This window comes from Manacus candei, unplaced genomic scaffold (assembly GCF_025592945.1).
Source record: "Manacus candei isolate 608988 ecotype Guabito, Panama unplaced genomic scaffold, ASM2559294v1 h1tg000153l, whole genome shotgun sequence".
Lineage (NCBI taxonomy): Eukaryota > Metazoa > Chordata > Aves > Passeriformes > Pipridae > Manacus > Manacus candei.
The window spans coordinates 3,989,942-4,014,060 of NW_026138201.1; the positions used below are offsets into that span (position 1 = coordinate 3,989,942).

The following is a 24,119-nucleotide window of genomic DNA, read 5'->3' on the forward strand; positions in this document are numbered from 1 at the left end:
TTAGTATGGGAGAACCAGTTAAAAAATCATGGCACGTTGGCCAAACAGCTATTTGAAAGAAATGCCTATTGTTAACAGATTTCAGTACTTTTCTTATTTTTTGCTTTGGAGGAGAATTCAAACTTATCAAGTGGTTCTTCTCTGGGCTTTGGTGCACGTGCTGGTTTGTAACTGATTAATTCCACTGTCACTCATTTACAGATTAATCCATTCCTCTTTCTTCTCCACTCTATTCTTTGTCTTGATCCTATTGATGTGGACATGATGCACTTGGAGCTACCTCTGGGCGGTTCATCACAGTAACAACTTCCTAAATCTTGTTGATAGATGGATGAATAGACTTCTGAAAGCTGTACACTACTATTCAGGGCAAAATTCCATTAAAAACAAGGAAAGGAGCAGTCTAGGTAGGTCTGTATGTGCATCAGAGATCAGTGCATGAAAGATATTTATTGTAGAGGGAATTCTTCACTTCCTGTTCTGTTGGTAGTGCTGTTGCACACTGGTAACATCTCCTGCTTGCCTCTGGTTTGTACAAGAATGAAATACCACTGTCTTCATTTTTGTTTTTTGGAAACTGCAAGAAGACTTATCAACAAGAACTTTTTCAAATAAACTCTAACATAACCTTAGGGGAGGCTCAAGTTTCTTTATGGGTTACCTGCATTCCTTAAAGATGAATGTGTGGTTTTTAGACCAGCACTGACAGGAAGGTGTGGGGAGAAAGAGAAACCTCTCCTGATGACAAGCTGGTATCCAGAACATGGAGTGACATTAGAAGACTCCAGAAGTGGGACTTACAGAAGTAACAGCATGTCTTTTTTTAATGTGTATTTCTCTGCATTTCTTGACAGGAAGGCCTTAAATCATGAACTTTCTAAACTTTTCAGTGAGATGTAGGATATGGATGTTCCCCGCCTCATGCCTGGGAGAGACTACACGATTGATGTTCAGGTAACCAGCTGCCAAGTCACATGAGGATTAAGGGCAGCGTGGTGCTGTAGGAAAAGGTGCTTTAGGAAAAGTGCCTTTCCTAAAAAAAATTGTGTGTGCTTTGTAATTTCCATTTTCAAGAGCTACCAAGATGATACTCTGAGCAATATGGTCTGAATTCAGTGCTGGCCACACTTCGAGCAGAACTAGAGTCCTGAGGTCCTCTCCTGGACATCCATGGATGTTTCAGCATGTGAATGATGGTTTGTGTGTACAGTCTGGGTGACTTGCAGTAGGTGAGATAGAACCCAAGTCATTCTTAGGGGAATAAGGGAGGAATTTGAGGAATTCTTGGGTTTTTCCTGGAGAGTGGGGAATAGCACAGAGGCGTGGGTGAAGAGGATTTCAGGGCTGTTGCTTACAGTCTGAGGGAACTGTAAGGGAGGAGTGGGTATCAGATTTGATAGGCAGCCATTTCACTCCTTTCTAGCTCAGTGTAGTGCAAAAACAACCATGTGTTTTAGCCACAGACTGCAAGAGGCCACTGAATATTCAGAATCCAGTTTTGTACTCACACAAATACTCACTTTATTCCGATGTTACTCAAATGTTTTATTCCAATGGTGCCTCACATTATAACATATAATATTCTGTTGCTGATAAATTTGAAATAGGGTTACCAAAATATACCCAAAATATGCGTGGGGGAAACTTCTCCCATATGGTTTCTCCATTTGTCTTAACAAGGCTCTACTTACCCTTGCCCATGTTAACAAACTGCTACTCATCTTCTATCCTCCTTCCTTGGGAATGCCCTTTATGAAATAGAAATTTGAAAGCTGTCAGGAAAGCCTCCTCACAACTGCACAGAGAAGGAGGGTCCTCAAATGTCCTTTTTATTTATTTGAGTTGGGAGGGACCCTTGGCTCTACATTACTTCTGCTTGTCATTTATATAGCAGAGTAACACAGCTGACTGTTGATCAGAACTGAATTGTCACATGGATCATCACAGTCATCTCTGAGTCAACGGAGAAATTTCAGGCTCTTACAGTGTCAGAGATTATGCCTTTTTTACTTTATGTTGGCAGTTCTTGTGTAATGTCTTCTCTTGTTTCATAGGAAGACAATTCCTAACAAAGAATCCTGATGGGGGTTTGTTTGGATTATTACAAAGGCAGGCACTGTCTCCTCTGAGGACACCTTACTTCCCACATTGTTTTACTCTGGTATTTCTCCCAGGGAGAAGCAGGTCCAGCACAGCCAGGGGACAGTGCTGTCCGGGACAATGCAGCCAGACATCTGTTCCACAATGTAAATGAAGGACTCCTGAAGAGCATAAAAACTTTTGCAAGTGAGACCTGTTCTTTTGTTAACGGTGGACATGACATGGAAGAATCCATGTTGGGTTTTATGGGTTTGCCTAAAATATAGCATCGTATATTATTTCGATGGTGATGAGGATCATCAGGCTGCACGTCATTTGAAGGGGGTTTTCATAACATGGAGGTTACCTTTGACCTTAGCGTCAGGGAGAACATCCTTTTACGCCTTAGCCAAAATCTGAATTTCTCTGTGATTCTTTCACTACAAAGTGAAAAGGATGAGACTCTTGTGGAAAGACTGAAAGAGGTGGGATTTTTCAGCCTGCAAAAGAGAAGGCTTCAGAGTTACCTCATTGTGGCCTTCCAGTACCTGAAGGGAGCTATAAGAAAGATGGAGGGAGACTATTTCCAACGGCCTGGAGTGACAGGACAAGGGGGAATGGCTTCAAATTGACAGAAAGTAGGTTTAGATTGGATATTGGGAAGAAATTCTTCCCTATGGGGGTGGGGAGGCCCTGGCACAGGTTGCCCAGAGAAGCTGTGGCTGCCCCATCCCTGGAAGTGTCCAAGGCCAGGTTGGATGGAGCTCTGAGCAACCTGGGCTAGTGGAAGGTGTCCCTGCCCATGGCAGGGGGTTGGAACAAGATGATCTTTAAGGTCTCTTCCAACCCAGGCCATTTTACGATTCTATGTTTCTGTATATTAAAAAATACACCAAATTCATCTTTCCTCCTTTGCTCACAGCCTCTAAGCCCTTGCAGACAGCTCTACATCCATAGCTATTCCATGCATTGCTGTTGGGGGCTTGTCATGGTTTGAGATAGCCCCAAAAATCCAATTCCCTAGCTCCATCCCCCCTCCCAACATCTCAACCTAATGTGAGATGGGTTTTTCCAGACAAAACACACCAGACTCAAAGTGGGGGAAAGGGAATATATTACAATGACTGTACAAATAAATACCATATCACATTATACACATGATCACAAACTATCTCTACCATGACATATAGTATTTACAATGGATCAGATCTCTTCCCCCCTCCAAATAAAGTCCAGGAGGGAAAGAAGGACAGATCCCTTCCATTCCTTAAGCAGCAGCATCTTCTAAGGCAGCAGGTTTCTCCTCATCTCATGCATGCAGCAGCTGTGGCTGGCTTTCTGCCAGCATCCACGAGGGATGTATCCAAGCTCCCTCGGCCTCCTTGACACAGGCAAAGGGGTCTTCCGTGGGCTTCGTAACCCCAGACAAGGTCGTATCACCACGTCATATCACGAAGACACAGGGGGGTCTTCGTGACGGTCTGGTATCTCCAGGAGACTCAGCTCCTTGCAGGGCCTCTGTGCCCTGCCTTCAGGCTGCCACCGTGGCAGCAGTGCGAGGGGAGAGCCAAGGTCAACTCCCCCTGCATTCCATCTGGCCGTCCCGGTCCAGCTCCAGGACACTCTGAGCTTCTCAGCTCCTCTCTCTCTCCGGTGCTGCATGTCTAAAACTCTTCTCCTTAATAGGAGTCCATCTCCCTCTTTTCTCAGAGGGATCTCAAAGGAGTTTTGGGGGGCTGGTACAGTCTTACCCTCAGAACTCTGTCTCTCAGGCTGCTGGCTCTCTTTCTCCCGGCTCTCCTTCCAGGAGTCCTTTTTCTGGTGCTGCATGCTGCTTCTGCTGCTCCTTCAGTTCAGGTGTTATCTGTCCTGGCTCTCTGCCACCGTTTCTGTGGTGCTTGCCGGCTGCTGCTCTGTGCCCATGGAGAAAACATCTCCCAGCTTAACTACAGACACTTAGTCCAGCCTAGCACTGTTCCAGGTCTTTGCAGTCCCTCCCCCTAGCCAGGGGCCCCTTCCTCGTGGCTCTACAACATGGCCACCTCTCCTCAACAACCAAAACTACAAGTCATCTCTTCCGGTGAGCTTGTGGAATGTTGACATTTTTGCAGGAGTGCCCATTGGGCAGAACTTCAAAACTTCCAGGGGTTTCCACCCCTTGGGGTCTACCACTTTTCTTAGCCTCTGGGGGAAAACAAAGTCCAAACCACGACAGGGCTATAGTTCAAGCACGTCCATGAATGTATATTTCCTTCCCTAATTTTTCTCAAGCTATCTCATGTAGGTTTAAGCTGAATTATTCCTCCACTGAGGAGCCTTTATTTCCTTACTGGACAACTATGAGACATCAACTGGTGTAGCTGAAGTAGTGACTCCAGAAGAAATAGCTGAAAACAACAGTTTTCTTGATGCTATCTTAGCAACAGAGGTCATGAGGGTAAGTAATGCAGATCTTTTTTTGTCACTGAAAACATTGAATTAAAAAGTAAACTCTGTCTGTGTCTTGGTTTTCTATCCTTCAGCGAGCTCATGAATATCTGCTCAAAAAAAACCTAGCAAAGCCAAACCTTACCGATTTCAAGCATCAGCTCTATGACATCTGGTTCCAGCTCTACGCCAGGAAAGAAAAAGACAGGTATGTTTGATGGGTATGGCCACTGTTCATTCCTATGCTGTTTGATTTAGATAAGTATCTGAGTGCTGTCTGTTACACACTGAACTGGAAGACATCCTCAGAATGGCTTCAAATTGACAGAGAGTAGGTTTAGATTGGACATTAGGAAGAGATTCTTCCCCGTGAGGGTGATGTGGCCCTGGCACAGGTTGCCCAGAGAAGCTGTGGCTGCCCCATCCCTGGAAGTGTTGAAGGCCAGGTTGGATGGGGTTCTGAGCAACTTGGGATAGTGGAAGGTGTCCCTGCCCATCAGATGATTTTTAAGGTCCCTTCCAACCCAAACCATTCTATGACTCTATGAATGTTGCCTAAATTAGGTGTTGAAATCTTACTGCTCAGAGACAAACAGTGTTGACCTTTGTGGTACATTGCTAGTGAATTGCCTCCGGCTGCTCTTTGTGAACCTAATCAGAGGCCTTCGACCACAGACTTTTCAGATCTTACTTCATCAGTTTGACTATGAGTCTGTTACAGGAAACAGTGCCAGAAACACTGATAAAATCTGGATGAGCAGCAGTGATGCATCTGTGGCATTTACTATTAACCTTCATCATCAAATACAAATTCAGTCCTCATGGTTGGAGTTTTGTGATGGTTTCACTCTAGGCCTTCCTGGAGACCAGCTTGTAACGAGGAAGGAACTAGGAAAATGATCACGGAAGTATTCCATGCCATTCCTTTACGTAACTTGAGGTATAAATAAAGCCAGCAGGAGGGACCTCGCGCTCTTCCTTTCTGGCGAGGTTCGAGAACGGCGGGTCCCTGTTTCGGTCTGGCTTATCTGGAGCCAAGGCTTACAGTGACTGCCGTTATCTGCCACGCATGAGGGGAGAGTGCTGGGCCGTGTCTGGCCATCCTGCTTGTTCAAAGGGAAGTGGTGAGATTTTGCTAATTTACCTTCAGTTGGCTGGTTTGACTTGTTTGGTCTTTGTCCCTTTTTGTCCTTTTCCCTTCTCCCTCCCCCTTTTCCCTTTTTGGGGAACTGTTTGGGATTTCTGGAGTTGTGGTGCATAGTATTCTCATTGTATATATCTGTCTCATATATAAAATATATATATATTTTTGCTATAGCTTTGGCTGTTTAAGTCGTTTTTTTTTCTCTTCCCTCTCTGGGAAGCAGGTCCTTGTCATCGAGTTTCAGGGACTTGGCGGGAAGCCAGCTCGAAACTTGCACAAGTTTATTGCAAGTTTTGAGCACAGTGAGAAAGAAAACCCAACAAATCCAGACAGAAACTACTCATTAATCAACCTAAGCAAGATTGTGCATCTTCTTACCTTTTACCTCTGCCAATTTGAACTATTTAAACACATAAAAGACCTATATATTGTTCTTTTGTTTATTACAGACCCGATTCTTGTGTTTTTGAGCATGTTTTTGTTGGAGAAACAAGGCATGGCAAAGAGATCTTAGGTTTGCATAACTGGGTGCAATTCTACCTTCAGGAAAAGTGCAACCAAATTGATTACAAGGGATATGTCGCTTGGAAGAACAAAACCAGGGTAAGAACAAGCAGGGTGCCTTTGCAAGCAAGACAAATGGATCCAGTTGTGGTAATGAAAGAAGGTTCAGTGATGCAATCACAGGCTCAACTGTTTTGAACAGTAATAAGTATATACAGTATATAACTGTAGATAATCAGAATAAATACCACCCTGCCGTCCAGCTTCCTTTATTGCAAAAACTGTTTTAAAAAGTAGTGATGGTGTTTACAGAATTGCAACACTGTTGGGGCTTAATTGAAATAAATGATCGTATATGGTCCAGAGGTATGGGAGAAGACTGTGCTCCAGCTATAGCACCCTGGTACACCAAGCATGACTAAATCTTTCAAAGCTCTCAAAAACCTGGAATCAGAAATTCTATCTGCCCTCTCACAGCTGTGTTTGAGATTATCCTGTTGTTTTTTTTATGCTTTCAGCCTGACAAAGATGTCCAAGTTTTAAGCATCCAGTTCAGCTGGAAGGGCTCAGTCAAGCTGATTGGAAGCACCTTTATTGGTGTGAGCCCGGAGTTTGAATTTGCCCTTTACATCGTCATTTTCCTGCTGTCTGAAGAAAAAGTCACCCATGAAACAGTGAAAATAGATGAGTTGTCTGGTGCCATGGGCACCACATTGGAACAGCATATCCTGTGCTGCTCAGCACCAGTAGTGAAGACTCGTAGTTAGAACAGTCCACACTCCTTTTTTTCCCAAAGAAGTGTGGTGTGGTGGGGAAGGGAGGAAAGGATGGGGGGTGGACAGAACCAGACAGCAGAATAAGTTAATGTGCTGTTTTATACAACTCATTTTAAGTAAAAATTGATGACTCACTCTCTTTTGGTCTGCAATGTAGTGTTAAATCAGAAGTGTGCTGCGACTTAGCATCTGACAAACCATGAAACATACTGCTGCTGACATTAAAGGCTGAATCAGATTTACTTTAAATTTACATCAGCCTTCTCTGCTGCTCCAGCTGGGTCTCTGTAAATCTCTGGGGCCTGGTGGGATTCATCTGAGAAAGCTCAAAGAGCTGCTGATGCCACCACGAGGCCTCTCTCGATGATTTTTGCACTGTCTTGGAAATCTGGAGAGGTCCCAGTTGACTGGAAACTGGCTAGTGTTGTTCCAATTTTCAAAAAAGACAAGAAGGATGACCCTGGAAACTACAGGCCTGTTAGTCTCACTTCAGTGCTTGGTAAAGTTATGAAGAAGATTATTCTGGGAGATATTGAAAAACAACTGAGGGGCAATGCAGTCATTGGTCACAGCCAGCATGGCTTCACGAGGGGAAAGTCCTGCTGATCAAACCTGATTTCCTTTTAGGACAAGGTAACCCACTTGGTTGATCAAGGGAAGCCAGTTGATGTAATCCTTCGGATTTCAATAAAGCTTTGGATACTGTCTCTCCCAGTACCCTTCTGGACAAAATGTCCATTCCAGAGATGGATAAACTCATCATGTGGTGGGTGAGCAATTGGTTCACGAGTCCTGTACAGAGGGTGACAGTGACTGGGGTGACATTGGACTGGGGACCTGTCACTGGTGGGGTTCCACAGGGCTCCGTCTTAGGCCCAGTGCTCTTCTACATCTTCATAAATGACTTGGACACAGGACTGGAAGGGATACTGAGCAAGTTTGAAGATGATACAAAACTGGGAGGGGCTGTTGACTCCCTTGAAGACAGAAGGGCCATTCAGAGAGACCTTGATAAGTCAGAGGATTGGGCAATCACCAATCCTGTGAAGTTTAACAAAGATAAGTGCCAGATTCTGCACCTGGGATGGGGCGACCACAGATGTAGGAACTGGGGGAATGAGATGCTGGTAAACAGTGCCAGGAAAGGGTCCTGGGGGTCCTGGTCAATGGCCAGTGGGACATGAGTCAGCAGTGCCCTGGCAGCCAGGAGGGCCAACCCTGTCCTGGGGGGCATCAGGCCCAGCATCACCTGCCAGGCCAGGGAGGGGATTGTCCCGCTCTGCTCTGCCCTGGGGCAGCCTCACCTGCAATATTGGGGCACCATAATATAAGAAAGACATTAAGCCATTAGAGTGTCCAAAGGAGGACAATGAAGATGGTGAAGGGCCTTGATTTGAATGCGTGTGAGGACACTGAGGGCACTTGGTGTGTTCAGCTGGAGAAGAGGAGACTGAGGGGAGACCTCACTGCAGTTACAACTTCCTTGGGAGGGGAAGAGGAGGGGCAGGGACTAAGCTCTGCTCTGTGGGGACCAGTGACAGGACCCCTGGGAATGGCCTGAAGTTGTGTCAGAGGAGGTTCAGGTAGGATATTAGGAAAAGGTTCTTCCCCCAAGGGTGGTTGGGCACTGACCAGGCTCCCCAGGGCAGTGGGAAAAGCATGAAGGCTGGCAGAGCTCAAGGTGTGTTTGCGTGATACTCTCAGGCATAGGGTGTGACTCTTGGGGATGGTCCTGTGCAGGGCCAGGAGTTGGACTCGATGATCCTTGTGGATCCCTTCCAACTCGGAATATTCTGTGATATTCTGTAAATGCTGCAGAGACCAAGCCAAGGGTTCCTAAAGCTCTTGAAACTGCATGAGAGACTGCTCAGGCCTTGATACACAGGAGGAACAGCTGAGAGAACAGCTGAGAGAATAGCAACAGAGGACCATGAATGGGTACAACCTTCCCTGCAGCACCAAGTGTCCTGAAGGACAACAAGAGAGGCTGAACTCAGGCTCTGGTGAATATTTGAAACACCTCAGGGTCTGAGGCAGATATTGGAAATGGTACAAAATCATAGAGCTGTCACATGGAACATCCGCTCCCTGGTCTAGAAAACAACTCTGTGGAAGGTCAAAGGCACTCAGTTTGCTTCAGGTTGGGGAACTTCTCTGCTGCCAAGGGTCCACAGGTCACATTGCAGGCCTTGACCGCTCTTGAGAGTCCTGTTTCATCTTTGCATAGGTGGCAGGGCAGAACTGAGAATAGAGCTGAGCCAGCAGAGCCTGGGAAGGGATCTCTAGCCTGGTCCTGTGGTTCATTTGATTCCATATGTGCACTGCATAGGTGTTCTTAAGGAGTTTGTGAAGCTCCGAGGCACTGATTGCCTCAAATAACTTCTTCCAGTCCTGCCAGGGAATAGGATAAACTGCTTCTGGGTCAAGAGCCCTCACCCCTTTGCAGCTCATGCTCTGAATAGTCCTGATGGGGCACCACTTCTTGAAGACACGTGTTAGGAGATGTGGGCCCTGGTGTCCCCAGATCCAGGCATTGTAGTTCTTCACAAAGTCTTTCATGCAAAGCGCCATGAACCTGTGCTTGGGCTTAAAGGACAAAAAGGCCCCGTTCAGTTCATCCTCACTCTGTATCCCGAGGGAATTGGTGAGGTTCTGTAAGTTCCTAAGCACAATGAAGTCTGTATCGAGGTAGATGCCACCAAATTTCCACATGAGGACAATTCTGCAGGCATCAGACAAGACGGGTAGGAAATAAGGCTCCCAGCGCCGCAGAGGCCACAAGTACCACTTCTTCAGAGGCGTTCCAGAAAAGAGCTCTGGCAAGTCCAGGGGCCGGATTTCCACGTTGGGGAAGCAGCTCAGCAAGGAGAAAACCCAGTGTTTGGGTAAGGAGGCATTTCCTTTTGCCAAGCCTTTCATGAGCACCACAACACTTGTCCTGGGGTGTGTCCTGGCCGCTGACTCCACAGAGCACGAGAACAGGTAACCTGGGTTAGTCCGCTCCGAGGTCTCCACGAAAAACACGTTCCCTCTGGAAGGAGAGGGCTCCCCAGCATTTGGAAGGGAAAAAGGCACAGAGTGAGCACAGTTGAATTCCCCAGGCAGGTTGTAGAGGCCACTGCCGTAGGAGTCCTCCGCGATTCTCCAGTACAACGTGAGGTAGGCAAAGGACACCAACATGAGGGTGAGGATGAACAGAGCCCTGTGCTTGTGGCTCAGCAGCACCCTGGGCAGCTTTAGCAGGGAGTTGGGCATCCTGAGCATCATCTCTCCGGCCAGAGCCTGCTCTCCTGAGACTGCTGTCGGGACCTGAATGGAAGGAAAGAAGAAATAGACTCTGACAGATGCGGCAGCAGACCACAAGCCTTGCTTCACGGTCGGGTGCCATCTTTATAGGTGCATAACAAACTCTGGGAAGAGCATTAGAAGCCTTATCTATCATCTTCCAGAATTTCAGGCCATTCTGGACATGAGATATATATGCAAAATGACCTAGGGCTACTGAAATAGGAATGCTCCTTATGAACATTCCTGGAGCTCTGTCAACAGACATTGTGTGGAGCTGCTGCCCTGACAGCTATCTCCCATGATGAGTTTTTTCTCCTGATCCACAATGTGTCCTTCCCCCCAAACCAAACAGTCTCCCAGGCTGTTGAACCAGCAGTTGCTGCCTTTTGAAACCAACCACCCACCCCTACAGAGAGCCTTGGTCATTTTTCATGGCACAGCAGCCTAGTGGAATGGATGGATAGTGGGAGGGGAACGGATACAAGGCAAGTCTGGAGGCAGATGCAGAAAATTAAGGACAAGAACTGCCTTGGTAAAGCGAGTTTCAAGGCTGCTTCCCAACCCTACAAAGGCCATGCTGGTTATGACCTGCTCAGCTCTTCCAGTGGATCCTGGTAATGGATATACAGTTCCCCTACCCTCCTGCCCTTACTCTCTCTCTTCTTCTGGCAAAAGGGAGGGATGGAGAGGAATAGATTATTAATGATGCAGCAACAAACAGTTAAATTATTCTAGCTGCATTCTCAGCATTTGCATCAGCATTTCTGCCCTTTCCTCCCCATAAAATGAAGTTAAAGCATAACCAGCACCCTCTGGACCCACCATTGAGGCCCCAAAGGTCAATGCACAAAAGCACATGAAGAAGCAGCAAGGGAAGATTGTGGCATTTTAGGACCAGAAGAAATGGCCTCAAGTTGGGCCAGGGAAACTTTAGGGAGGACATTAGGAGATATTTACTCACTGGGTTATCAAGCATTGGCACAGGCTGCCCAGGAAAGTGGTCACCATCCCTGGAGGTATTAACAGACATGTAGGTCTGGCACTTAGGGACTTGGTTAAGTGGTGGACTTGGCAGAGCAAGGCTTGGGGTTGGACCCAAAGAAAGCAAGAGACTCACCTGCCTCTGCTTTCAAGACACCAGAGAATTCACTGCTCAGCTGGACAAGATTTTTAACAGGTCAGCGTCTCTGAGAGCACCTACAACTCTGTGGTCTGGCACTTCCTTCTTCTGGAAAGAAAAGGTGGGAGATGAAGTCTGAAGTGACAAACACAGTGGTAGGTGTGTAAATTTGCTACAAATTCAGTAACAAAACCAGAGAGGAGGAAAAGGTCCAGCAAAGTGCTGCTGCATACCCAGGTAGGGGTTTGGGACAATAAATATCACTGATCACAAGCAGCAGGAGAAAACAGCTGAAGATCTCCATTTTCTCCTGATTTACATTATTAACAAGAGTAGAAGAGGTAAGATTTGGCAATACTAGCATTCAATAGGCGACTAATCAGTCAGGCAAATAGAAACAGAGTGGTGCCAAACAGGGGTATTTAGGGGAATTAGTTTTTAGCGTTTTACCAACAACGTTAGAGCTCCTCCTTCTGACCTTGCAGGGAACGGCACACCAAGCACATGTGAATATTTGAGGCAAGATGAGAGCTGCTTCTAAGGTGTTTAATTTCTGCTTTTACAAACCTAGTGTGACTGTCCTGGTCACTCCCCAAGTGTAGATCTCTGAAGCTCAAAGTGTAGATTTAATGAGATATATTACAGTAGATGAAAGAGTAGAGCTGAGTTTATCTTCCAAAAAGTCCAACAGCTTTTAACATTGTGAAATAAGCTGTGCAAATGCACAAAGTTTAATTGAAGGGTTCTGTCACCAATGTGCCAATGTCTCCCTCAAACTCCATGTAGTGAAAGTGGTGCCAGGTTCTTAACAAAGTTAAAAAGCAGTAACTTTTCACAAGGAATATGTTCTTTAAAGAAATTTCTGTCTGAAAGGTGCAAAACATTTAAGTGTCTTCTCTGCTTTAATCTCTCTTTACCTTTTGGTAAAAGGTTGCATAATTTAAAAGAAATAAAATAAATACAATGCAATAGTAAAAGCAGAAGTTCCGTGAGACAAACCAAAAACGTGCAAAATGTAACAGAGAAGTATATTATGCTTGCTATAGAGAGCTATAGGTCAGTTTGGTAGCGGAACAGAATTTTCCATTTCAGATTAATCACTCCTCAGCTGGGGGGGGGGGGGGGAAGGAAAAATCTCTAGTGAGATTTTTTTCCTCAGTCATTTTTTTTAATCTCTGTTGAACAAAAGCCTTGTTGTTCTATGATTTTTCCAACACACCTCCAGTCTCTGAGATTGGCAACTTTGAAGTGTTTCTACACTTCCTCTAGGCAATAACACATCACCTGGTCCTCTAGCAACACCCTTCCCTTTGTGGTAATATCTCTTTCCAAAAGTTACCTATCAAATTCTTTAAAGAAGAAAAATGGGTGACTCTAAGTGCCATCTCATCATTTACCAACTTGCAAGGATCTCAAATGATCCTGAGTATTTCTTAGTGAAGCTCCATAAGCACAAATAAAACACTACAACCTGATGTCTTCCATGTAGTGTCAGGATGCTGGGGCTTCACTGTGCCAAACCAAGGTCCCTGGGAATGGAGCTGTGAAGGGTTTCATCCTGGTGGGAACACCAAGCAACGCGGTGAGCATGATGGAGGGAGGAAAGATGCACTGCAAGGCACAAAGGGGAGCAGGAGCACTTACACACAGATCTGGGTAGAGAAAGGCTGCCAAAATGAGGAACCCAGTACAGTCTGCAGTCAGATTCTTTCCACTCTAATACAGGAGAATCATATTCAGCACCGTGTCAAGAAAAGTTTCCCAATGGTTTTTTTGTAATCTCTTTTGGGTCTTCTTTACCTGAAAGGAGCAGTTTTGCACTTCACAGCTTTTAGCTTTTTGGGAAGCAGACCACATAACCCCCTTATGAATACTTAAGATGGAAGGGAAGGCAGAATTTGGCTGCAGAAAGCTTCTGGAAAGGGCAACCAGACAAAAGGGAGATGTTATCCGTGGGTCAGCCAGGAAACTGATACAGCTTTGTGCCACCAAACAGTAGTTTCCTATTACTGCATGTCTGTAGAAAGCCATGCACACTCCTTGTGTGTATGTGCATAAAATTTAAGTCTAAACATTATTTAACCCTCACAGCTCAAGAGAGAATACTGGCACATGGCTAGAAGAGGAGCATCTCTTTGGAAGGAGATGCACATCCGAGGAGACTGTGAGAATAAAGACGTCAGAATTACCTCTGGTCACAAAGGCAGCAAATCTTGCTACCCCACAGTACCACTGTTAACTACAAATTTGTGCAAGAGTTTCACAGCAGGTCCTGCACTGAAGATGCTGTCCTCTTTTCCAGGGAGTCAGTCACCCATGGCATCCAGCAGCATTAATAAGTGAAGAGATAGAGTGCAGTGGAGCATATTCGTGATTAAACACTTCAAGCCTATTAGGCTTGAAATTTTTTTACTTTGTCTAATCTGAATGATCCTTTTATTCTCTGTTTTTAAAATCAAGAGACATGCCAGAAAGGAAAGATGGCTACACATGGATTCAGGGGATTTCTGATTATTTTGCTGTTCTGGAACAAGTTTCTTACAGACCAAGGAGCAGGTCACTTAAAACTGATGTGTAGTCTCACCTCTGATTTGAAATGATAGTGAAGTCAATGTCTGAATTTCTTCAAGGATTTCAGGGGTTGTTTTTCTGTCTCTAACACAATCTTTCTCCTGTTAATGTTGAAGAAGTAGTTTCCTATCTGATAGAGCAACATATTGAAGATTGGATGACATTAACCCATGCACCTTGCACAGATGGGAGGTTTTATGCAATTGTACAAAAAAATAAGAATGTGAACATTTTGCTTTTTAACAGAAAAATCTGAATAAAGATGATTATACTTAATTCTTTGCTGGCAGGGCAGTGGTGGAATCTGAAGTTCCACCAGACAGCATTTAAAGTGTTGGGCAGAGTTCCTAGCCCCAGCCGAAGATAATTTTAAAAGCCAGGAGAGACAGCAAAGAAGTGAGTTGGTAGCATATCACCTGTTCCCCAGTGAAAGCACCACCGAAAATAAGAATTGTGAGTCTGTTCCTGTGTTGCTGGGTTGTTCAGATTTCAGCGGTTTTAAAGTATTTATTTGGTCAGGAGTGTCTGTGAGAGAAAAAAAAACCAAAACACAACCTCAAGATGAGAGCACAGGGAGGAATCACAAAGCCAGAAGACACAGTCCAAGCTCTTGACAAGCATGGGAAGCACAACCCTTAGGGAGTTAAATGACAGTACAGCTACACTGATTTACTGAGGGTAAAGTCTCCTGTCTCTCCTGCCGTCACACACTAGACCTTGATCCAAACCACAAGGGCACTGCCAGCAAGGCACACCCAGCACTAGGCACCACCCATCTGGCCTCACCTCTACATATGGAACATCTGTATGGTTTTATATGGTAACTGTGACTGGCACAGAGGCTTCTCCCTGTACCAGTGACCAAACAAATCAAGATGGAAGTAGAATGACTCCTAAGCACCTTGTGCCAATATATCTGCTGATGTCATGACAAAGGCAAGGTGATGGCTAATTGTTGTTAAGCAAGTGGCCCCAGTCGCTTCCTCCTCAGGCTCTTGATGCTCCTCTGAACCTGCTGTGACTGGCCTTGCACCAAAAGGCCAGTTCTGCTGAAGGTTTTGATGTTCTTCCTTGTTTAGTTCCTCAAACTGGTGACACAGGCACAAATATTGGCACAGAGAGAGATTCTAGAACAGGCATCCAGGAGGCTGCATCATTCTAGTGTCACCCAACTTAGCTCCATGGTAACACCAAACTGGACACCAAGGCCTTCACTGCAGAACTTGGCCCTGTGAAAGCCCTGAACAGGAAAAATTTCATTGGAGCCACTCTTGGATGGATGGGGCAAATGCCTTGAGAGTCAGTAGAAATCAAGTGAGAAAGAAAACTTGGGGCACAGGTACCAGCTGCTCCCTGAACTACACACGTAAAACTAATTCCTGGCAGGCAGACTGTTGCTCAGTCACCATCATGCTGTCCTGCCATTTTTGTGTGGCCAAGCAGGGCATATGAACAAGAAAAGGGCATTCACATACAACTCACTAGTCAGTGCTTCCTCCTACAGTGCCAGTGACTCAAGACATTGATGGAATTGCTACTAGAACCCAAAACAGGGAAATTTGTGTTTCTTAATATTCACTCCTCTGACTTCCACTGCAATGAACCCCATGAATAACAGTGCAAACCACTCTGAGTTCAGCAGAAGCTAGAGAGCATTCCCTCAGGGTTAAGAAGCATCCAGTCTATTCCAAGAAACCTGTCATGCATTAGAAAACAACACATTCACTTAACTAGGATAGTTCATTTTTAGCAAAAGCTTCCAAACTCCCCTTCTTTCAGCAGCATTACTAGTTTTAGGTTACTACAGTTGCAAGACTTTTTTCTTATGCCTCTTTGGTATTTTCTTATGCCTCTTCGGTAGGTGCTTTCTTCCCCCTCTCACCACAGTGTGATAAATAAATAATCGTGATTCGTGAAACAAATGGGTGATTACATCAAAATAAAACAAACGGATTGTAAAACTTAATTACACCCCCCTAAAGAAATAAAACAGACCCTTACAAGGTCAAGAGGCCTAAAACCTCCTTACTATCCTAAGAATAAAATATAGTAGAACTGTCGGAGGACAGAAATTGTGTGAACAATTTCTATTGCATTTCTGCGACCTTTTGCCTTGGCATGGCTGGGTGCAGACAGTAAAAAATACTGCACCAATATGGCTGCAGGCCTTGTGCCAAGGTGAAGAAGGAGTTTTTTTTGGCAGAAGTAAACAAGTTTTATGGACACCTGCTGTGGTCCAATTGGTACTGTACAGCTCAGTGTGTTTTCCTTATGTATCCAATGTAACCTGGAAAAGAATCACGTCTCTGTGTCACAAACAGCATATAAGTTGTCTTCCCTCTAATAAAGCGGACATTTTGCCTGATCACATTGACCTAAGAGCATTCTGTCCGTCCCCCTCCACCATTATAGAACTTTAAATCTTTAGGCGCCTGTTCGTCCAAGAATGCATGAATTATGACCGGTTTTAGAGAAAACACTTTTAGCTTTAGCTGTAAGGAAACCCATATATTAAATACTTAGCAAAAACCTGTAGAATGTGTATGTATATAATTAATATGCATAAAGGAGCTAAGATAAATACTAAATGTACCCTGTAGTATGTGTGCAGATTTGGGAAACTGGTCCCCATCTCTGTCACCCAGCCAGCTGCTTCCTTTTTCCATATAATAAACTATTATTCAAAAACTTATAGAAACTCAATACTTTATCACAATTGGTGACTTTCCTGACGTGATGTTCTCCAAGCCCTGCTGGGTTAATTAGTAGTCAAAATGGGGGGGGCCCCGCTGAATTCAGCGGCATATTTCGAGTCTAATTTTCCACAGGACTGGAGTAACACGTTATATGGTTATATGGTAAAAGCAAGGATTGCTCCCAGATTGCTGCAGCAAAAAGGGCCCATAATTCTCGTGCACAAAGACCCAGGGAAGAACAACAGACTGTGAGTATTCCCTGGTTGGGTGGATAAAAGAGGTTAGAGTGAATGAGACGCAGCTTTGCTGCGAAGTGATTGCGGTAGCCCTTTTAACTGCGTTTCTGTCTCCACGCGAACGGAACAGCCAGTGACACGGCGGAGTGAGAGAATTGGTGATTGGACCTCTGGGGTCGGTGGAAAAGTCTTAAGGAGAGACCTTTGTGTCAGTGGGGAGAATTTAGAAGGGATCCCAGAGAGTCGATGGAGAGATTCTAGAAGGGACCTCGGAAAACTATGGGGCAAGGATTCAGTAAGAAAGGTAGCCTCAAGAGAAAAGGGAGCAAGCAGGCATTGCCCAAGCAGGCATTGCTGGATATTACCCCTACCAGTCCTTTGGGGGTAATGATATCAAATTGGGAAGATATTGAGAATATTAGTAAGTTAACCAAAGAAAGGCCAATAGAAAAGAGATCAAGAGAAGCGAAATGGGAACTATTAGGTAGCTTACCTCTCCCCTATAACCCTTCTTATCTTTTACAAACTCCCTCAGTTGTAGTTCCCACAGCCCCAAGAAATACTCCCCCTCCCTCTCCACAACTTCCCTCAGCTGTAAACCTCACGGTCTTATTAAATCAAGGGTATGGAAGTCCCAAAAGAACTAAAGCCCAAAGGAAAAAACAGACAACCGTAAGAAACGTCAGGGCCTTTTTAGTAGATCAAGAAAGCTCTGGTGAAGAAGACAAAAGTTTAAAAACAACGAAAGAAATAGGGAAACTGATAGAAGACCTCTTGGGAGTAGATGAACAAATAAACAAATTCTTAGGACTCAATTGGGAATGTAACTCAGCCCTGACTGAGTACTGTACTTCCTTGACCCAAAGAACCAAAAAGGCTGTTCCCCATGAGAAAAATGTCAAAAAGGCATTTAAAGATCAGCAAGAAAAAAAACCCAAAAACCCTATTACCTGGTTAGAAAGACTAAAGAAAAATTTACAGCAATATTTAGGCATCAGTCCTGATACACCAGCTGGCCTAATATTGTTGAAAGTCCACTTTATAAATTATGCCTGGAGTTATATTAAAAGAGAACTAAAGAAATTAGATGGATGGGAGAAAGGGGAGCTAAAAGACTTACTGAGAGAAGCCCAAAAAGTATATATAAGCAGACCCCAACAAATTGTTTCAAGAGACCAGGCAGTAAAATGTTTTTATTGTAAAAGAAAAGGTCATCTAAAAAGAAATTGTCTTTAAAGACAGAGACACTTGAAACTATTTGAATAAAATAAATGAGATTAAAAGTGTCAAGAGCTCTGTTTTCCAAGAATAACACACTGTAACCAGCTCTAGACAAAACTGAATTAAAACCTCAAGGTGAAAAATATAAATTCATAGTAAAGACTGAATCTAATCCAAAAGATATAACCAAAGTTCCCCAAAATTATAAAGCTAGTAAAACTACAATCAAAGTGATTAGAACAAAGAGAAAAGATTCACAATACCTCTCAAAAAACAAGTTTAAATTTTGCAGTTTATTTCAAGCACTGGAGAGAACAACTAGACCTTCCCTTTTGCACTACCAGCCCACATGAAACACGCTGGGATCAGCCCAACAACGGCCCGGGCAGTGCCCCAAACCCTGTGTCTCAAGTTTGGCACTTTTAGAGATCCTTACTCATTAAACAAGCTAACATGAGAAGGGGGGGATGCTGTAATGAAATAAGAAGGGGAACCATTGCTTTACTCTCGATATGGGTTGGAAATTAACTATTTATAAAAAGTTCATTTCAGCAGACAGACCTGGTAACCAAGCAAAGACACCAAAACTCGGACTGGAGGTGGTATGGATGAAAAAGATTTTTGTGCGAAAATGAACAAATACCAACCTCCAAAAAGCGATGCATATACAAAATTGAAGTGCAATTTTGAATAATACTGTCAGAACACTAGATAATACCAAGACTATTATATTTGTCTTTTGTTATCTTCTGATTTGTAAATATTCTGTCCTGGTAGTTTAACAACCTTTTATACTTCCTGATTACTACAACTATCCTGGGAAAAGGGGAGCAGGGAGAGAATTTATTAACTCCTTTGTACCCGGGGGTGGGGGAAGGGGGGGCTAGACCGAATCCTAAGGGGCTGTGCTGAGTCCTAAAAGGCTATAAATAGCCCGAAGATCCCCAATACAAAAAGGCTAAAAGAACAAAAATCAGGAAGCATAATTCTAATCAATACAAGAGCTGCATTTTAGGCATTAATCAAACTTTAGTACCCACTGCTGTAAGTTTTGTATCGATAAGAGGAGCCATGGGTCAAACAGAAAAAGCTCATTTCTTGAAAGCTTTCAAATACAAATTAGGAAAGCAATTTGAAATCCACAGATTCTTATACATGCCAAACTCACCAGTTTGTTTACTGAGAAGAGACTTATGAGAGCCATTGAAAGTTGAAATTAAATTTAACAGAACAACATAAAATTCAAAGTAAAAAGGAGCAATTGATTGAGATTTTAAATCTTGCCCTAATAGAGACTCAAAGTTCAAGCAGCATACATGAAGAAGTAACGGATCAAAGTATGAGCTTCAGGAACTCCAAGAAGAGCAAAAATAACATTGTCAATTGAAGTAAAAGTTAAATTAGGGGTGCAGCCAATAAAGATTAAACAATATCCCCTAAAACAGAGAATCAGGAAAGGATTCAACACAATATAAAAAAGTTTATTAAACATGAGTTATTATTAAAAAATATAAATAAAAATATAATACTCCCATCTTACCAGTAAAAGAACCTGATGGGAAGTATAAGATAGTGCAAGATCTTAGAGCAATAAATAAGATAACTAAAGGCTTGCACCCCATAGTAGCAAATCCATATACACTGCTGACTAAATTAACACCAGAGCTAAAATAGTTTACTGTCCTGGATCTAAAGGATGCTTTCTTCTGCCTGCCCTGGAGCCCTGAAAGTTAATCACTATTCGCTTTTAAATGAGAAAATCCTCGCACAAGAAAGAAAATCCAAAATAATATGTATTGGGTGAACTGTTAACATGCTAAACTGTCTCAGATTAATTGAGTACTAAGAGCTATACAACAAGTCTCCTACCTCAATTACGAAATTGCTGCAAGACAACGAACCCTAAAAACAGCAAAGAAAGAATCTATCTGCCAGACTCCTTGGCCACAGAAAAAGGAAGAGCTCCAAACATTACTCAGAAGAACCGAATAATGTCATGTATAGATCTACAGCTATGGACTTCTAGTAAAGCCACTTTGTGAACTCATAAAGGTGAGTCCAACATACTCACCTGGGGTAAAGAAACTGATAAAGCTTTTCATAAGCTAAAACAACACTGATGAGGGCTCCAGCCCTTGATTTAAATCATTGGCTTTCACCTCAGTGCTTCCTGAAATACCAAACCACAAAATAAATCTATCCAGCTTTTCCTTCAAGAAGCCACCAAAAATACAGTTGCACATGACTGCTTAGAGACAATAAGAGCAACGTACTCCAGCCAACCAGACTTGAAAGAAGAACCCCTGAAAGATGCTAAAGACTTCTGGTTCACAGAAAAATTTTGTCTAGAAAAGAGGATGTAAAGCTAGATATGCAATAACCACGATAAATGAAGTAATAAAGGCAAGAGCCCTCTCTGTCAATACCTTAACTCGAAAAACAGAGATTATAACACTTCAGTTGCCAGAAAAGTTGCTATTATGCATTGAAAAGCTCACCAAAAAAAAGGGAGTTACTGGCCATGAAAGAAGAAATGCCATGGATGATCGGAGGCAAAAAGGGCAGTAAAAGCAGAAGAAAGCAAAGTCCAATATTTGATCCCTGATGGTAAAATTAAAATTCAGTAGTCAAATACAGAGCCTAGATACTCTAAAGAAGACTGAAAGTTAATCCAGAATTTAAGAGGAAAAATAGAAGAAAAACAAATGGGCCAAGACACCACCGGCTAAGTTAGTAATATCCTCTTCTATTTTATGAGCACTTATCATAACAGAACACAAGAAAACACATTAGGAGCAGAAGCTCTATACAAATATCTAAGCCAAAATATAGTAACATGAAATCTCTATACCATTGTGAGACAGGAGACGCATAGCAAAATTCAACTAAGACAAATAGAAAAAATAATTATCCAAGACAGAAATGGCAAATCGATTTTTAGAACTACCCAGAAAAAGAGGGGTATAGATATTTGCTTGTTCTCACTGACACTTTTTCAGGGTATCCTTGGCGTATCCTTGTCAAACTAATCTAGCCAGAAACATAATAAAAGTACTATTAAAAATTATATTGTACATTTATAAAAACAACTTAAAATATTAAAGAGCTAATCCTCGAAACAAGCTTGTAACCTCGAGAGGCCAATTCGTTGTTATACCTAGAGATTATACATATGTAAGATCTTTTACAGGTGAACCCCTGGAGCCGAAGTGAAAAATCTATATCAAGTGATGCTAATTACACAAACTGCAATCAAAATTAAAAAAAGCAACTTCCTTAAATACATTACACCAAAGTCAAGAAAACGCCAAGATCTGCGAAGACAACATCGCCAACAGAAAATTTAAAATAAAATTGACATAAACCGACGAATGGAAACTTAAAGACATTTTTGAAACTTTTGACTCTATTACTGTATACAATAACTAAGACAAAATATACAAAGTTAATATTATAAAAATCAAAAAGTCACAAATCAGTAAGTTAATAATAAAAAAAAGGGAGGGAATTGTGATAAATAAATAATTGTGATTAATGAAACAAATGGGTGATTACATCAAAATAAAACAAACAGATTGTAAAACTTAATTACACTCCCCTAAAGAAATAAAACAGACCCTTACAAGGTCAAGAGGCCTAAAACCTCCTTACTATCCTAAGAATAAAATACAGTAGAACTTTAAATCTTTAGGCACCTGTTCGTCCAAGAATGCATGAATTATGACCGGTTGTAGAGATAACACTTTTAGCTTTAGCTGTAAGAAAACCCATATATTAAATACTTAGCAAAAACCTGTAGAATGTATATGTATATGATATAATTAATATGCACGAAGGAGCTAAGATAAATACTAAATGTACCCTGTAGTATGTGTGCAGATTTGGGAAACTGGTCCCCATCTCTGTCACCCAGCCGGCTGCTTCCTTTTTCCATATAATAAACTATTATTCAAAAACTTACAGAAACTCGAGGCTTTGTTTAGCACAACAGCGAGCATTTCTACAGCTCGATTTTGATCTTTCTTGCTCGGACTCCATCATTTTCCAGGGCACGTCTGACTGGGGGCACGACGGCCAACGGCACCCTCCCCGCTCACCAGTTCTACCTTTCCACCCTCCCAGCCAAGCCAGCCCGTCACTGCTGGCAGAGCAGAATCCCACATTTCTCCGTCTCATCACACCCTTTTCTCCTCGTCCTCCCACTGTGCTGCTGCCACTCTCCTGGACCCACAGCTCCAGCGTCCAACCAGTCCTTCCGAGCAGGATGGAGCCCTTCAACCACAACCCTCACAGAGCTGCACAGGGACCCGAGAGGGGCTTCCCATCACATACCTTGGCCCAAATGCCTCGCCCTCTCCAGGAGGGAGCCCTCCCTGTCCGCAGAGCCCTGACTGTCAACACAGAGCCAGCTCAGGGCTGCCCGGGAGTCTCTCAGCCCGGGGTTCCCGCTGCCCCCTCCGGCGGGCAAGGCGGCTCCGACCGGGGGCCGAAGACATAGTCTGCTTGTGGAAAAGTTCCCCGTGGAAAAATACACCTTTTCCCGAGCGCGACGGGAGGGAGAAGCCGCCCAGCCCCGGCTCACGGGCAACCCGAGACCCGCGTCCCTGCCGCAGCCCCGGGCTCACCTCCGTGCTTGCCGAGACGAGCGGCTTCATCCACCGCCCGAGCATCACAACACCCACCCTCTTCCACCCTCCTCCGCCCTTGCCCCCCGATCCCGCCTCCGGACGGGCCCCTCCCGGGACCGCCCCGCCGAGTCTGATCGGAGAGAGCCGGCGAGAATGTCCCCGGTACCCGACTGAGCCGCCCCCTTCCCCGGCGTCACCCCCGCGACCGCACCGAGGGGCAGCCTCTCCCCGGGCACTGCCGCTTTCGGCGTTTTTAATTCACGACGTATCACTTAAAATTGCCGTAAGGCTTTCCCCTCCCCCCTCGCTGTCTCCTTCCCACCTCAAGGAATTTGTCCTCGGACCAACGCGTCTTATTGCAATTGCACTTGTCGTCGTGGGTGGTGCACCTGTCGGTGGCTGGTGGGACGGGCAGGGGGGTGAAACACACCGTGGTCAGAGACCTCCCGACCTGAGGAGCTGCTAAACTACGGGCAGGAGGAGCGGCTGGGGAGAGTGGCAACTTCTCACAGCGGTTGGCGAGGTGGGAAGATTTACAAAGCTGACGTGAGTCACTAAAAAAAAACCAAAATAAAAAATACGTTTTCCCCGCAGTCTAGTGATCTGAAATTACCTCCCCCAATAATGTTAAACTATTTCTTTTGTAAGAACAGCTCTTAATCAACTTTGAAGTTAAAATGGATTTCAAGATGTTTTTGTCTGCCCAGCTGAGTGGAATTTAAATTAATGAGACAAAGTTGCTACTGCTCACTCTCCTTGGAGCGACCGTTTGGAAGAGATGATCTCCTGAGATCCCTTACCATCTCAATCTTTCTGCATTTCTGAGCTGCGCAGGCAGCACCCTCAGCAGCCCGTTGTGCTGAGCCCAGGGATGCTGTTCTTCACCTGGTCCCTGGGTCAGAGCAGTCACTGGATGAAGAGGGAGACAGGACTGGGATTTGTGAAACTGGGCTGGTGCATTCAGGGACAAGCAGATGGATTGTGAGAGCTGGTGGCGCAGGCACAGAACCTGCACTTTGTTACTGTGGGACGGTAATAAAGTGGGGGAGTGTCTGAAGCCCAGAGATCGCTCCAGAAGGTTGCCAGAGCCAGGATTTATCTCCTATGGGACGACTACAGCAGGGATTGTAAAATCAATCTCTGGACACGGAGATGTATCTAAGCAGTGAAATTCAGATCACATGTGTGCCTCTGGGCTGTTTTATCATTCTTTCCTGAAGCTTGCAGGGGCAACCCCAAAGATGCCAGCCAGCCCCTCTCACGGATCAAAGCTGGGAGGTCTCAGAGAGCAAGACGGGAGGTGGGAGGCAAATGACCTCCCCCCCAGCCACCCTACAGAGACAGCAACATGCAAATCACCCTCCAAAGCACCGGCAGAACAGCAGCATCATCATCTGTGAGCTAATTTCAGAGCTGCGAGTCACCCGAG

The 24,119-nt window shown here is 44.2% G+C and overlaps 2 protein-coding genes across 15 annotated transcripts; one reads left to right on the forward strand and one right to left on the reverse strand.

The window, feature by feature from the left end:
• The first annotated feature begins 395 nt into the window (after positions 1 to 395).
• On the forward strand, positions 396 to 8,000 carry LOC127463272 (poly(U)-specific endoribonuclease-A-like). Its single transcript, XM_051772535.1, is given in 7 exon segments — positions 396 to 954; positions 2,175 to 2,286; positions 4,395 to 4,552; positions 4,554 to 4,714; positions 6,100 to 6,253; positions 6,673 to 6,841; positions 6,844 to 8,000. Coding segments are annotated over 7 exon segments (1,041 nt in total). The 5' UTR covers positions 396 to 741; the 3' UTR covers positions 6,918 to 8,000.
• Positions 8,001 to 8,135: 135 nt separating this feature from the next.
• Positions 8,136 to 24,119, reverse strand: A4GALT (alpha 1,4-galactosyltransferase (P blood group)). Of its 14 annotated transcripts, none has more exons than XM_051772456.1 (5): positions 23,491 to 24,119; positions 23,013 to 23,244; positions 12,810 to 14,434; positions 11,336 to 11,446; positions 8,136 to 10,239 (listed from the first exon to the last, which is right to left on the reverse strand). In XM_051772456.1, exon 5 carries the CDS (start codon positions 10,195 to 10,197, stop codon positions 9,106 to 9,108), a length of 1,092 nt encoding a protein of 363 aa, XP_051628416.1. In that variant the 5' UTR covers positions 10,198 to 10,239; positions 11,336 to 11,446; positions 12,810 to 14,434; positions 23,013 to 23,244; positions 23,491 to 24,119; the 3' UTR covers positions 8,136 to 9,105. The 14 variants fall into 14 exon arrangements, with proteins under 14 accessions (XP_051628416.1, XP_051628422.1, XP_051628415.1 ...); XM_051772462.1 differs by lacking the exons at positions 23,013 to 23,244; positions 23,491 to 24,119 and adding an exon at positions 22,395 to 22,679 and having other exon boundaries at positions 12,810 to 12,896; positions 12,983 to 13,054; XM_051772455.1 differs by having other exon boundaries at positions 23,013 to 24,119.